Source organism: Podarcis liolepis (genome assembly GCF_965112155.1).
Source record: "Podarcis liolepis genome assembly, chromosome: 14".
NCBI lineage: Eukaryota > Metazoa > Chordata > Lepidosauria > Squamata > Lacertidae > Podarcis > Podarcis liolepis.
The window spans coordinates 11,622,898-11,639,000 of NC_139569.1; the positions used below are offsets into that span (position 1 = coordinate 11,622,898).

At 42.5% G+C, this 16,103-nt stretch overlaps 2 protein-coding genes across 2 annotated transcripts in view; both read right to left on the reverse strand.

Moving 5' to 3' along the window:
- The window catches only part of CCZ1 (CCZ1 homolog, vacuolar protein trafficking and biogenesis associated), a 25,538-nt gene extending 16,470 nt beyond the window's left edge, over positions 1–9,068 (reverse strand). Inside the window, exons 1-5 of the mRNA XM_083474436.1 lie at positions 8,660–9,068; positions 6,078–6,175; positions 5,313–5,406; positions 2,002–2,076; positions 1,177–1,224 (exon numbers count right to left, since the gene is read on the reverse strand). Coding sequence (XP_083330562.1) covers positions 1,177–1,224; positions 2,002–2,076; positions 5,313–5,406; positions 6,078–6,175; positions 8,660–8,758 — 414 coding nt within the window. The 5' untranslated portion in view covers positions 8,759–9,068. The remainder of the gene's footprint in view (positions 1–1,176; positions 1,225–2,001; positions 2,077–5,312; positions 5,407–6,077; positions 6,176–8,659) is intronic.
- The window catches only part of LOC310693798 (parvalbumin, thymic CPV3-like), a gene marked incomplete at its 3' end in the record, with an annotated part of 23,801 nt that continues 16,550 nt past the window's right edge, over positions 8,853–16,103 (reverse strand). The window contains exon 5 of the mRNA XM_083476176.1: positions 8,853–9,085. Within this exon, the coding sequence (XP_083332302.1) occupies positions 8,853–9,085 (233 nt within the window). The remainder of the gene's footprint in view (positions 9,086–16,103) is intronic.

Below are 16,103 nucleotides of genomic sequence, written 5' to 3' on the forward strand. Positions count from 1 at the left end.
TGCAAATTATGCAAATAGCAACAACTACCTATGTAGGTTTGTGAGAGATGAGTTTACATGACTTGAGCCAAGACAGACATGTATTTGCTCAACTAGCAGGCTGGTTTGCAAGGCAAACTAAGCTTTGGCAGCTTTGAATGAATTTGCAAACTATGGTTTGCCACAAACCAGGGAGGGAGAATCACAGAAATCACAGGAGCTGAAAGGTCCTTAAATGCTTATCCACACAGTGCCAAACAATGGTCCAAAACAGGATCCAAAGAACACTGCATCTGGCGCTGTACACCTTTTTAGTTTTGTGCAGAAGCACATGGCAAGCTATTTTTTTAAACTAAAAGACTTTCCAAAGTGTTTTGGCATGCAAAGATGTCTTCACTTCAAGGAAAGAAATCCCACCGGGCACACCCAAATGTTTTTGCACATTGAAATTATCTCTCCATGTGTCAACGCTGTCTCACAAGGTTAGCAATTTTTTGAAACGGGGAAAAATGCACATTGCACATTATAAAGTTAATGCTGTATCCAGCCAATAATCAGCTAATTGCGACAGTCCTTTGGCAAAACAGAAGTAGGAATTTGATGTTCATAGAAAATGTCAGTGTTGCTGCCATTTTTAAGAAACTGAGATACCCCACCCAGCCTGTTACTTTGAGTGGGACCATCTGGCATCTCCCTTCCCAGAACTGTTTCCTGCAGAGGCCATAATACTTGAATTTGCTCCCTACCCCTTTCCCCTTCTCTTAACTTCTCTATCAGACTGTAAGCCACTCTTTTAAATTACAAGCAGCTCCCAATTTACACAGGGGTTACGTTCCAAGGCACCATGCATTTAAGTGAAATTGTGCATATTTGAAACACCACTGGAAGAGGCCTGCAAAGACCCTTTTTGTGACGTTTTTGGGTCACTTCCGGGTTTGGCAGGGTCGAGCACGTATCGGATGTGCCTAAAACAGTTGCTCTCTTTATTAACTTCCATGAGTACAATTGTCAGAAAGGTGGCTTATGAATGTAGTAAATAAAGTGTTCAGCATCGATGAGATGCTTCTGTGACCCAAACTTTGGAAAAGAATGGCACTCCATGAATCAATGGGTATGATCGGGTTCTGCTATGGAGGTGCGAAGACAGCTTCTCACACCCCAGCATGAAAACTGACAAAAATCATATATCTAACTTACCTTGTACATGTTATAACACTGCTGTAACACTGAGCTATACACTTTGTCCTGTAAGATAGCCAGAATCAAAGAGTTACTACAAGAAGAATCCTATGAGGTCATCATTTAAAAGGTAAACTTTGCTTTTCTCTGTCGAGACATCAAGAAAAACAGTGCTGCAGCACTGATAACATCAGGTCCAAGAAATAATAATAATAATAATAATAATAATAATAATAATAATAATAATAATAATATTTTATTTATATCCCACCCTTCCCAGCCAAAGCTGGGCTCAGAAAACATATAGCAGTTGAAGAAATGCTGCACAAAGTTCACAGTCATTGCTGAGAGAGCCTTAACTGAGTTAGCTCATATTTTCCCAGCAGCAGGTATGCTGCATGCGGATCACTGCTCAGGTGAGGTCCACCTGAGTCATATTCTGGGCAGAGGGCACAAATACTCTAACTTTGTCATTGGCATCCGTATGCGTCTCTAGAGACAATGGAGTGCACCTGCAGGGGTGAAGTCAAACTGCTGGAGAATCACAGAGCATGCTGTGACTGCAGAGACCGGTAACTTGTAACTGCTGCTTCCTGCACTGTTTTTGCTGTGTTAGCAGCAGCAAAGTGGCCTCTCCGGGGCACAAGCCTGGGCATTGTGTACAGAGACAAGAAGACCCCTCTCTCGGCCTTGCTGATGAAAAGAAAAAGCAGAGCAACACATAGGCACCAGCCTGGCTACAGGAGTTGCTGGAAGGTGCCATCCAACCATATACCCAAATAGGGCACACTGTGGACAGGTGGGGAAGGAGAAACAAAAAGCATGAGTGATGCTAATAATTACCAGTAACTCTTCTTCTTGATACTCAACAACCGGTTTACCATCTTTGTGTTTTTCTACTATGGGATTTCGTACAACCTTGAAAGTGGAACAAAACAGACGTTATTCATTGATTTAGAGTTGCTGGCTCAAGGTGATTAGCAATACACTAAAAGAAGAATCAAATACAAAAAGGAGACTAAATCTCTAACAGTGAAATCCTATGTATGCATCCTTGGGAGTCCTACTGTGCTCAAGGGCTTACTCCTAGGAAAACTTATTCTTTTGAAGCCAAACTAATGGAGACCTCTCTGTCTAATTTATTCAAGTCTGTAGTGTATCTATTATATTTTTATTTATTTATTTATTTATTTATTTATTATTTTATTTATTTAAATTTGTATCCCACTGAACTGTAAATAAAACCTCTAAGCAGTTTACATAGAAGATACATTAGAATCGCCAATCGAAATCAGTGTTAAACGCAGGTTTATAAAAGCAAAACGAATAAAATCAACCATTAAATTATGCATTCTAAAGTCAAGTTGCAGATTAAAATGCACACCAGCTTTACATGTCTGGGTAGGCTGGTCTGAACAGAAATATTTCAGCAGGTTCCAAAAACAATACAGTGAAGTCACCTGCCTGAGCAGTGAGCAGAGAGTTGCAGAACACAGGAGTTGCCACACTAAAAGACCGTTACAAATGTGGAACGAACATCATGTGTCACTTGTATATCCAAGTGGCTGAGCAGATATATATGAGGTAATACAATCCTTTAAGTAAACTGGTCCCAAGCTCTTATGGGCTTTGCATACTAACACCTTCAATTTGGGCCAGTAACAAATCAGTAGCCTCTGCAGTTCTCTGAGCCACTTGTGAAAAAGGTTGTCCATTTGTTCCCAAACTCAGTGTAAACTCAATTTAAAGTGCTGGTGTTAATTTTTAAAGCTCATAGTGCCTGTAATGGCCTAGAGCCAGGTTACCTCAAGGACCACCTTCTCCTAAAGGAATCCCTTCTCCTAAAGGAATCTGCATGAACCCAAAGACTGGCTTTATTGTCACCACAGGCACAAGGCAATTTTGGTGATGGCCTCATATAACAACAACAACAACAACATCTGGCTGTGTTTCCCCAGCCACTCTGGGCGGCTTCCAATCAAGTGTTAAAAACAATACAGCATTAAATATTAAAAACTTCCCTATACAGGGCTGCCTTCAGATGTCTTTTAAAGATAGGATAGATGCTTATTTCCTTCACATCTGAAGGGAGGGCGTTCCACAGGGCGGGCGCCACTACCAAGAAGGCCCTCTGTCTGGTTCCCTATAACCTCACTTCTGGCAGTGAGGGAACCGCCAGAAGGTGCTTGGCGCTGGACCTCAGTGTCCGGGCTGAACGATGGGGGTGGAGACGCTCCTTCAGGCATTGCAGTAGTCCAAGCGGGAGATAACTAGAGCATGCACCACTCTGGCAAGACAGTCCACAGGCAGGTAGGGTCTCAGCCTGCGTACCAGGTGGAGCTGGTAGACAGCCACCCTGGACACAGAATTAACCTGCGCCTCCATGGACAGCTGAATCCAAAATGACTCCCAGGCTGCGCACCTGGTCCTTCAGGGGCACAGTTACCCCATTCAGGACCAGGGATTCCCCCACACCTACCCGCCCCCTGTCCCCCAAAAACAGTAATTCTGTTTTGTCAGGATTCAACCTCAATCAGTTAGCTGCCATCCATCCTCCAACCGCCTCCAGGCACTCACACAGGACCTTCACCGGTTCTGATTTAAAAGAGAGGTAGATCTGGGTGTTATCTGCATACTGATGAACACCCAGCCCAAACCAAACAGAGAGGTCTGTCGGGCTCCCTCTCGTCCCACTTTTAAACAGGCTTTGGATACCTACTAGTTCAAAGCATTTTTAATGCCTGCTGCTTTATTTTTATTTGGTTTTATCCGAATGCTGTGTTAATTTGATGATCTCCTTCTACTGGTCAACAATAGAAAATGGCCTTTCATAATGCATCACGGTGTGGTACGCTGGTTTGACATCAACTGATAGGAAGTGCCTACAGAGGGTGGTAAATACAGCACAAGATATTATGGGCTGTCCCGTGAATCCGCTGGATGAAATAGCGGAAGAACGTTGCCTCAGGAGAGTGAGGAAAATTCTCAGGGATGATTCACACTGTGGCCGGCACTTTCTGGATCTCCTGCCCTTGGGCAGAAGATATAGAAGCATTAGTCGCACCAACAGGGTAAAGAACAGCTTCTATCCGTGGGCTGTTAGGCTGCTGAATGAAAAGATAACAACAGGGCAACTGACTTTCGGGTTTGGTGGGTGTGCGTCAGTAAACGAGGGGAATTAAGACTAAGAGAGCTGAGTGGGGGTGCTCATGTAGTCTCACTGTGTACAAGTTGTACAAGTGACAATAAAGTATTTCAAATTTCAATTGTTTTAATTGCATGGTTTTATTGTTTATTTTGATGTTTTACAATGCAATCCTAGAGATCAGCAGAACTGAGATCAATAGAACCTACTCCCAGGAAAGTGTAGAATATTAAAGCCTTAGTGTTGCAAATTGTAATTGATTTTGTTCTTTTTTTCTATTCCAAAGGGCCTTTTGAGTATAGCTACTTATAGAAAAGCATAAAATAATTGTGCTGTTTCAAGTTCTTCCCTTCCACTACATAATCTCCAAAACACTACAGTATTTGAGGAGCATAATTTCATGTCGTCTTTGAGAAGGTGCTAGTGGCATGCAATGTTTAATATCTGGACAATGGAGATGTAGATTTAATCCTTGCTTAGCTATATGGTTCACAGGATAGCCTCAGGCTAATGATGAAGCTGGATTATGGTGCAAGGATACTTTCAGGGCCAGATCAAGACATTTTGCTGCCTGAGGTAGCGCAGCAAATGGTTTCCCTGCATCTGCACCTCACTCCCACTTCCCAAGCCAATGAAAGTCAAGTTATTTTGGTACCGGAGATAATTATTCCACAAACAGCTCTCTTCCTCCTTGCCATTAAAAGTACAGTAAAAATACGTTAAATAATGAACAATCTGCCAGCCTTTCATGACAACCCAATTTTGCTGCCGCACATTACCCAATGGTAGGGCTGCCCCTGCGGGAACCATTTACAAATAAGCAATGAGAGGGGAAACACAAGCAAATTATGCTTCCCCTCTCCATATTTCCATTCATCTTCAAAAGGGGAAGATGTGCTTTCTCCCAATGTAAAGTCAGAAGGCTCCTCTCTCCGCTTTAGAATACTCAAAGCAGCTTTGATAAATCCTAAATAAATGCTAAATATAACAGTATCATGCATTTAGGTACCATAACCATCCAGAAATTTTCTTCAGGTTCATTGAAGAACTGTCTGTTTTTCTGGGTGTGTAGGGATTTTGCCGGTTTTGAAGGACTAAAGGTCCTAAAAGAGGAAAATATTACATGAATGAACACTTTAGACATTGGAGTGTTAACCCTTACCTGTTAACTAGGGATGCAACATATAATTGACAAATTGATTTTAAAATAGTCTAAATATATACTCTAATTAATTGAACAGAAGACCTGCTTCTTCTTAAATGGTGACTCCTAAAACACATAGGTGCATCATCAAAGAACAAAAAAGGCATGGTTCTTGTTTCAGAACTACTGTTTTGCCAATATGTAAGCATAATCTGTGTGAGAACCAGTGTGGTTTATTGATTAGGGTGTGGACTAGGTCCAGGAAAACCCAGGTTCAAATTCCCACTCAGCCACAAGGCTCACTTGGGTTAGTCGTTCTCTCTCATGCTAAACTACCTCACAAGGTGAGGATAAAAAGCAGGTGGCAGGAACCATTTATGCCACCTTGAGCTCCTTGGAGGAAAGGCATGCTATAAAAGCAAAAAATAAATAAAATAAAACTTACATGATTAATTGACTAAGATTTCTCTAAATTGGCTGACAACCTACAACTAATAAAAGTATAATACCAGATTGCCTAGCAACATGCTTTTTAAAGCTTATTTGTAAATGCACCTAACACATTTAAGGTGCCTTACAAATAATTAAATCATAAATAAATGGGATAGGCAAAAATGTGGAACTTAGTACCTTGTGAACTGAACTATGGCTTCACATAAACCAACACTTCTAATTTTTTCATTCTTTTCAACTTCATTAGGGTAATAAAAAAGAATCTTCTTTTCTTCCTGAAGTTAGAAAAGTAAACAGCAACAATTAATACAAAATAACTATGTTCAAATAAAGTTATCTAAATTAAGTCCTGACACCTCACATTGTAATTGCAGTATGTATGCCTTTCATAGTAATCCACTTTGATTCAGTCAAATCCTTAAAAAGCGCCTTTCTGCCCAATCCAGTGTGCATTTTACTTTGTTGTTTACTATAGTGCATCTATTAGAAACATTTTTTAAAACCCTGGGAATTTGTAGATGAACATTATAACATAGGTGAAGATGACAAGGAGCTATTTATTCAGGACAAAATTATCCAACTAGTATAGGTACATCCACAGTTGTCAAAGTAAAAGGAAACTCCCATGTAGAATGCCAATACAATCTCTTTAGATACAAAAGCATCCCATTTTCGGGGCTGTCAGAAGGTCATCTGTACGACCATAGCTGAAAAAGTGGCCCTCTGTGTCAGCCCAATGGCCCATGTAGTCCAGCAACCTGTTCTCACAGTGGTCAACAGTGGCCTACAGAAAGCCTGTTAGCAGGACCTTTTGTATGTCTTTTAGATGCAAGGGCAGGATGCCCTTTTTTATTCTACAGTGGACCCTCGAGTTACGTACCGCTCTGGATACATAACTTTCGGGTTGCAAACGCAGCAAGCCTGGAAGTATATACAGTGGTACCTCGAGTTACATACACTTCTGGTTACAGACGCTTCAGGTTACAGACTCCGCTAACCCAGAAATAGTACCTCTGGTTAAGAACTTTGCTTCAGGATGAGAACAGAAATCGTGCTCCGGCAGTGTGGCAGCAGCAGCAGGAGCTAAAGTGGTGCTTCAGGTTAAGAACAGTTTCAGCTTAAGAACGGACCTCTGGAACGAATTAAGTACTTAACCCGAGGTACCACTGTACTTCTGGGTTTCACCGCGTGCATGTGCAGAAGCATTCTATTGCACCGCACGCATATGCAGAAGCGGAGCCTCCAGTTACAGACTTTTCAGGTTAAGTACAGAACCCCGGAACGAATTTAATTTGTATCCGGAGGGTCCACTGTATATACAATGCCTAGAAAATTTAAGAAATAATACTGTTAACTGCTACTACATCTAAGGATAGCTATCGTCCCATGCCATAGGTCTCCTTGCTTTTCATTTTCCATTATCTGCTTAAGACAGTTTTGTTTAGCCCCCCCCCCCACTCATTCATCAATGCTTTTTTAAAAAACTGATCTGCCCACTGTACTCTTTTATGACCATATTAAAGTTTTTTTTAATGTAATTTGAATTTGTCTTATGAATTTATTCCTAGTCACCTAAGCACACTCTCTTAGAATGTAGGATATAAAACATCTTAAATAAATAATGCACAACACAACAAAGATCCCAGGTTTAAGTAAATGTTATACCTGGATCTTGTCCTACTGCCATCTCCACCCAACAACAATACAAGTTAAAAGTCTCGAAACCTGGTGATGCATTGGTTGCACTAGATAGGCTTGCATTAGAAATGAAACACACACCATACACGTACAACACATTTAAAGGGCATTCCGGAGACTATGCTATACCCTCTACAAATCTACAATTCCCAGCATCCTTGACAAACTACAGTTCCCAGAATCCTTTGAAGGGGGAATTCTCGAATTATTTGATTGTGATGAAAAGATATGTGTATGTGTATGCATATGAGCATATGAGAGGCAAATACATTTTAACTTATGTTCGGCGCTTAAAGAGAAAAATGTAGGCACTTTAACAACTGTTAAATAGCACCAATCAATTAATTAATTTACTTCCCTCTTGCGCCTAATCAAGCATGCAGCTTCCTGCCACTCTTTATAAAAAGTTTTCAAAAATGATGTTTTTCACTGTTAAAACTCTATGCTAATCCTGCGAGGAGGTTCTTTTTAAATGCGAGGGTTCTTTTCCTTTTCTGAAAAATAAGAAAATTAAAACAACAACAACACACCGTAAGATAAAAGATTTAAAAACGCCTTTCTGGTTTAAAAACAAAACAAAACATTATGATTCGACCTATTTGCCAAGCAGCCTGTCATTTTAGAGTCTTTGGGCTGAGAGACTCCTTCCTCGGATCTGCCCCCTCTGTCTACTCCCGTGTTCACTTGGCAGCCGGAAAAGCCACCGCGCTACGTCGTAGCCTCGCTTGTTTCCGACGTGACGTTGACCCGTGCGCTAAATATCGATCCGGGCTTAACTGCATTGAGCATCTGCGAAAACAAACCCCTTTGCATTTCCTTCCTGAGACTGGCTTTGCAAATCGTTGCGTTGCTATCTTTGGAAAATCCAATAAAAATCGATTTATTTATTTTTTTAAAGGGAGAAACGAAGGAGAGTAAATGAGAGCAATAAAACCGACAACAATAAGGACGCTTCCCCTCCCTCTTCGGAGCCTGTCACGCCCCCCAGTTTCGCAGCCTTCGCCCCTCAGACTGAGGGGCCGCTTTCTCTCTCCCCACCACCTCCAAATTCGCCCCCTTACCTCGCCTTCTTTGGGGCCCAGCCTCGGGTTGTAGATGAAGAAGCTGAGCAGGGCCGGCGCCAGCTGCTTCTCTTGCCCGGCTCCCCCGGACGCCGCCATCCTGGGCCTGAAGGGAGAGCCTCGCCTGCTGGGCCCGCCTGACTCCGACGCCGCCGCAGCCGACCATCGGAGGAGGAGGCGGGGGGAGCGGCTCTCAGGCGCCTGCCGCTGCCGGCCAAGGAGCTCCCCTCACGGGCACCGATCCGCGCCTCGCCGCCCCCGACACTTCCGCCGCTTCGTCCGCCCCGGAAGGGATGCGACGCCGACCCGGGCCTGCTCCCTTCGCCTCCCGGTTCCCTCGCCGCGAGGGCCGCGGGGCGAAGAGGCCGAGAGGGCGGCCTTGAAGGGGGTGGGGGTGGTCGGTGTCTCTGCCAAGGTCTGAGGCGCCTGAGAAGCGAGGAAGGAGGGGAGAAAGGCTTTCTCGTGCTTTTGTGTTTCTCCCTCCAAATTACTTATTTTTATTTATTGAAATTATATGCCGCCCTATACCCGGGGGGGGGGTCCTCAATGTACTCAAACGCTAAACAGGAACCCAAGGAGCATAGCTGTCGACATTTCCCTTTTTTAAAAAAGGGAAATTCCCTTATTCCGAATAGGATTCCTCGCAAGAAAAGGGAAAAGTTGACAGCTATGCCAAGGAGAGGCACTCTGCACATGCTCAGAGGGACCCTGGTTAGTTGGTGTGGCCTAGGGTTGAGCTCTGCTTGGCTCAGGTTGCAATCCTGGCACACTTACTAATTATTATTATTATTATTATTATTATTATTATTATTATTATTTTCATTTACGGGTTTTTAAACTTTTTTTTCCAGCACGCAAAAGTGGCAGCAAAACAAGCATAGTCAGAAAGAGGAAGCATACAGGCATTTGCAGGTGTTTATCTCCCATAAATGTTTCCCAGCGAATGTGTAATTTCCATTTCCCTCCACCTTTCGTCAGAATGGGATTGGCATACCAGTTCATTCGGATGATCGTTTGCGATGCATTATCAGCGCCTAGGATTTGGCCAGCAAACACCTCCCCACCCCCTCAGGTTCTTAATCATAAGACAAAAATGTTGTAAATCTGGTGCTGATACAAAGGGATTTCGTGCGCGGCTGATGTGTCATTCGCAACATCGGTTTAAAGACAGTGTTACTGTTGGTGCCCTTCGTAATGAAATGTTTCGCTGGACGTGCTAAGAACTGTGACTCCGTAGGTTTCCCTTTGGACCAGGGTCGCTGCCAGCGACAGGAAAGTGGTAATGCTGCTTAAGATCTGGTCTTAGCAAAAATAAAAACCAGTTAAGTCTGATGCTATTGGAAGATGCTGCGCCCTGTGGCTAGAGGCACTCGAGGGTTTTGTATTTGTGTGGAGGACAATGCATGCACCTGCCATGAGCAGACGGAAGCATGTAGCACCTTAGAACTAGGCCAAAACGCCAAAATCTTCTGTTAGTACACTCTGCAGGGGAAAGGAAAGAAAGGCTACAATCTTGCACCTATTTTTTAGGAAGTAACCCCATTAGACATGTTATGGTAAAATCTGGGTGCGGGGCTACTCTGCCACCCAGCTCGTCGGACTAAGTCCGCAGGTCCCTGCGGAAGAAAATGAGCTCAGCCGGAGACAGGAGCAAACTGCAGAAGATCTCCAAGTTTATTGCGCAACAGGTTCAAGACGACATTGAACAGCGAGAAAGGGGTGACATGAACTTTTGAAACTTCCCTCCATGTCCCAGAATACAGTGCAAAATACATCCCAGTTACATCATGAATACATTAAGAAGAGGTTGGGTTACACAGATTAACATATGGAGGAGGGAGGGGGGAATATGCAGAGCTGGAGATATGCGCAGATAAGCACATCCTGAGTACCTCATGAGAAGACAATGGTCCATGTATGCATGGTCTGCCACCTGGCATTGCCCGAGGAAAGGCTTGGCAGAGTGATTTGACAGGATTAGGGTCTTGACACCTTGCTTGAGGGATTATGGAGGACAGAGGAGGTGTCATGGAGTCCTAGAGAAATTGAGCAAATTGGCACGTTGATTTTCTATGAATTTTAGTCCCTTTTGACATTGACAATTGGAAATAAATGGATATATTGTAGCGAAGAAGGAGGTGAAGAAGACATGCCCCCCCTTCCGTATCAGACATTATTTCCATTGGAGAAATAGAGGGCACTCTGATTCTTCGATGCCCCTGTGCTTTCAGGTGCCAGAGTAGATACCATCTCCTCTTGAGTAGATACTTTTGTGCCTTTTCTCTGTATCATAGTGGGAAAGTATATTCTACCCGGTTCGCTCTTCACCATCTCCAGAGGTCTCTCCTCAGAAACATTTGTAATTATTATCATTTTTTCAATTATATATTGCCATATACCTGTAGATCTCAGGGCAGTTCACAACTCAGGAGGATTTTTCTTCTTCTTCTCAGCAGCCACTTCCCTCTCTTTCCACTTCCCTAAAATTTTATTAATGCCAAATCACCTCAGCTAAAGTCTGTTAGTCCTCTGGAGTTTCAAGCCCTTGAAAAAGGCAAAGATCTCCTATGGGTCCCTTGGAAGCATTTCCTGCAGCAACTGTCGCGACAGGAATCTTGTCTTGAAATAGAAACCAAAGAGGAACAATTGTAGGGAAGTTGCTGGGAAAAGGGGCAAGTAAAATTTATAGAATGGGAACTTTCATAAGCATGAGCAAGAAATATAATGTAAAAGGCTTCTCCTTCTTGCTATTTTCTCATCAGAACAAGCCTGTGAGGTAAGTTGGATGTTCCTGTTGGGTAAGGGCAGGCTGAGATAGCGACTGATGCAATGTCACCCCTATCAGCTTCACAGCCAAGCACGAATTTGGGTTTAAGCACTTCCATCTCGCTGGCCCAAATTATATAGCTCAATGAACACTATTTATCTGGGATAACCCCTGATTTTTTTGCCTCCCTATAAGCCCTATGAGGGTTGGATGCTCCTTTCTATACGAGCATATTATAAAATATAATTTATTTATCCATTTTACTTCTCAAAGTTGTATACCGCCCTATACCTGCAGATCTCAAGGCAGTTCACAACACAAAACTGCAACACAAAAATAATAATTAAAAAACAAACGAACCAATAATCATGTACAATGATAAAATAGAAAGCCCAACAAAAGCAATACAATTAAAGCAACTGGCTTACAGAAGAAAAGAAGTGCAAAAGCCAGCCAGCATAAAAAAAGTCTTCAAGAGACACCTAAAAAAAGTGAGGATGCCTGTTTGCTTCTCTGCAGGAAAATTGTCCTGCAGCATGGGAATGGTGACACTAAATGCCCACTTCTAGTTGAGATTTCTTGGTCCTCTGTTACAATTTACAGTTGCGTGAGGGGGTGACTGTGCCTGCTGGCACTGCTTCTGCCATCATGTCCCTGCTATCCACACCTGGTGGTGAGGAATTTTTACAGGTGAGTTTGCTGTACATACAAATGCTCCTCCTGAGATATGGAACCTCAATTGTACTGTATAAGGGTTTGCATCATAGGGGGACCCTATGTATGTAGAACAAGCTGCTCTTTAAAGTGCTCCCCATCAACAAACGTTATAAGAGAGGAATGATTTTGAGCAGGAACAGAAACTGAGGTCCCCTTTAGAGGAGCAGTTAGGGCAACGGGGTGATTTGGGCAATAGTTATGGTAGAATGCCAGACACAGTTCTGGCCATGTATGTATCAGGTAATATGGTGTAAAAATTTTTTTGTGGTTTAGGAACTACACAGTAAACACCAAGATAGAGGGCATTACGCCGTGGTTGTAAAATAAAATAAAATAAAGATGTCCTGGGATGACACAGGCTTTTCATAAGCAGTTACTGTATAAACCATTACAAGATTAGGCAGATTACTGCAATGCTAGTGTACAAATTAACATTAGGAGGAAAGAATGATTGTGGTTCCAATTTCACCCCATCTTCTTAATTGTGTGCATAGTAACACCAAACCTTGACATTTGCAGAGCGATATTAGATAGTTCCCCTGTCTGAAATTTGATTCTTAGCCTTCCCATTACACAAAATTAAAGTGCTTGTCAAATGTATTTAAAATGAATTGTGACAGTGGGTTACCTCTGGCAGCATCAGAGAATGAAAAACAACTTTATTCCTGTTTTAGCGTTTGGTATGGGTGAAGCATAGATCTTGGGGGGGGGGAATAGGAATAATTTAATAAACAGCAGGACACTGTGACTTAAGTTCTGCTGACTGTGTTTCTAGACACTATTTGCAGCATTTCCATCAGCTAGAGAATATCAGACATAACAGAAAAATACCCCATAAATCACTCTGGGTGTCGGAGATGACAGCAGTAAACAAATATAGTTGACTGGTCAAATAGTTCGTTGACAGCCTGTGGTCTAAAAGCGTTGGTAAAAGTGTGAAATTATAGTCAGCAGTTTGATGTTGCTTCTTATAGCAGAGTTGCAAAATGAAGAATCTGGTTCTCCAATAACCCTTGTCCCTTCTTTTCCAAGTATACTGTAGGTGCCTATTTCTCCAGCTATCGCCGATTTGATCCCTGTTTTTAAAATTCCTCTGTCCTCTATTTTCCACCTGGAAATGTCTGATTTCCTAACATTTGGCTGTCCCTGAAAAGCTTTTGAAGAATCTAGGTTCCTAGGAACACAACTTGAAAGACAAGCTGCTGCCTTAGCATACTGCAAGGCCAGTATTCTGACTTTGTCTGAACCAGCAGAGACTGGGAAGATGGTTGAATTAGGGCTGCCATATGTCCAAAAAAAGCTCGATAACTTTTGGGGTGTCCTGGTTTTGACTTTTTGAAATATGGCAGCCGCAAGTGTCTAGCAGGTTGTTTTCTTGCTACATAAATCTAAACAATGGCATTTGAATATATCCAATGTTTTACATTACAACAAAACTCAAATATGGGGAAAAAATGTGTTTCAGCAAACATTGCTGCATGTTCAGTCAGTGGGAAAACAGCAAACAATAAGTTCCTGGCAGATTGTTTTGTGTCTTGGATTTCCTGCAAGAGGAAGTATGTAAAAATGTTGGGAACATTTGCTTCAGGTCTATACTTGTGCTTTCTCATTTGTGATGTTTGAGTTGGAAATGGTAGATCTCATATGACTGGGTGGATTTCAGAGAAACTTATGTACTAAGCTTGGATCCTAGAACAATAGGCAGGTAGGATCCTAGAATGCAACAACTGATTGGCCTGCAGGAAAAGACCAGTCAGGCTCCAGGAGGGAAGCAGAATCAGCCAATCAGACAGGAACCATTGTGTAAATAATGTATATAAAGCCAGAGGTTTGGGGGGAAATTCATTCACTGTTTTACGAGCTGCAATAAAGAGCATGAAATCACTACACGACTCCAAGTATATTTCACTACGTAATGTCACTTAAAGGCAAACAGTCTTAATTAAAGATTTATCTACCCCTTACCCCAATGCACATACTTAAAAGAATGCCTGTCACGAATAGCAATGCTTTGATCTCTGGAACTGTGAAACAATATTTGGAGAAGATCCTTTATTATTTTTTCTATGGTGCCTCTTTACTGAGATCATCATCCAAAACCCTGTTCTGAGTTCCTCAAGCCTTTCCACTGGAGAAGGACCGTGCCTTAATGAGAGAGCAGATACTTTGCATGTAGAAGGTTCCAGATTTAATTATTGGCACCTCCTGTTAAATAGACCAAGAAACAAGTGATGGCATATCTCTGCTTGAGAGCTTGGAAATCCACTGACCTGGTATAAGACAGCTCCCTATGTTGATTATTTTATGTCTTTCTTTTATTTAAACAGCTTATGTATACCGCTTAACAATTGCGAAGTGGTGTACAATGCAGAAAAGATAAAAACGGATTGAACCATAACATTGGACTTCAATTAAAATGCCTGCTGGAATAAACAAAAAAATATTCAGTTGGCACCAGAAGTTCAGTAGGGAGGGGGCATCTGACCTCACCTGGGAGTTCCATAAAATTGAGCCCACAATACTGAATGCATGACTCCTGGTGGATGTACAAGCCAAGCATCTGAGCCACAAGGGACCACTGATGCTGACTCCCCTGAAGACCTCAGTGATGAGGCAGGAATATAAGGGAATATGGGTGGTCCTTGATATATCCATTACATTCTAATGGAGATCCAGCGGTGTGGGAATGTTGTGGAAAGTAGGAGAAGATATATTGATTAAATATTATCCCTCCCCACTCACACTAGTGAGCATGTAGCAGAGCACCTTCCCTTGCACATTGCTGGAAGCAAGTTGATGGATTCGTTAGAATAATTTAAGTTAAGCAATCCAGTCTGGCTTGTCCAGATTGGAATGTTCCTGGTAAATTTCCCCTTTACAGTGGTACCTCGGGTTAAGAACTTAATTTGTTCTGGAGGTCCGTTCTTAACCTGAAACTGTTCTTAACCTGAGGTACCACTTTAGCTAATGGGGCCTCCCGCTGCCACTGCGCCACCGCCGCACGATTTCTGTTCTCATCCTGAAGCAAAGTTCTTAACCTGAGGCACTATTTCTGGGTTAGCGGAGTCTGTAACCTGAAGCGTATGTAACCCGAGGTACCACTGTATTTCCCTCTTAAAAATAATAATAACTTGACAGTCTTCTTTCAAAGTAATGGTAAGGTTGACTTACATTCAGTACATGGTAGTATCCTGAAGGCAGGCTTTATCTTGTGGTTAACAGTTACATTTGTAGAGAAAAGAAGTCTGAGCTAGGCCTCAGACTTTCTACCTTGTGGCTTCCATACTCTGAAAGGATCAGCTGTATGCTGCTGGCTAGCCCTTTTGTAGGGTCTGCTAGGGTTATGCCCATCTACCTGGTCACACACAGGCGGAGGATGCTTCTGAGCAGGTATGACAGGAACTCCTCCCTGTCTGGAGCAACATTCCCCTGTGTGTCCACTCTAGGAAACAGTAAATGTTGTATTTGACTGCTTCAGTGAAGATACATTGTAGAAAGGAAAAATCACAGGAGACGAGAGGCAGGTGTAACATGAGGCGTCTGTCTGGGCGGACCCCTGAGAGCCTCTTTTATTGAATATTACAAGCATTGCCACAGGTGTGCTTGTCGCTGATTGGCTGATACATAAGCATAAGGTGGGAATTACATGTGAGAGGTGGGGATTACATGTGATCATTTATCATTGATGGAGTAAAGGCTGGGAATCGGAACTAGACTTGGACAGGCATGAAGCCTCCTAATTGAATTGTAACTAGAAATTAATATGGCACAAACAATATAACAATCAAGTTCTGTAGATGTGGTCAGCTAGGCATAGAGAGCAGGTACAGTTTGTTTTCCATGGGCTTGGGATGTCTGTTACTAATGATTGATCATAGCATGAGACAATGTAACAATCAAGTTCTGTAGATGTGATCAGCTAGGCATGAAGAGCAGGTTCGTACAGTGTGTGCAAAAGCA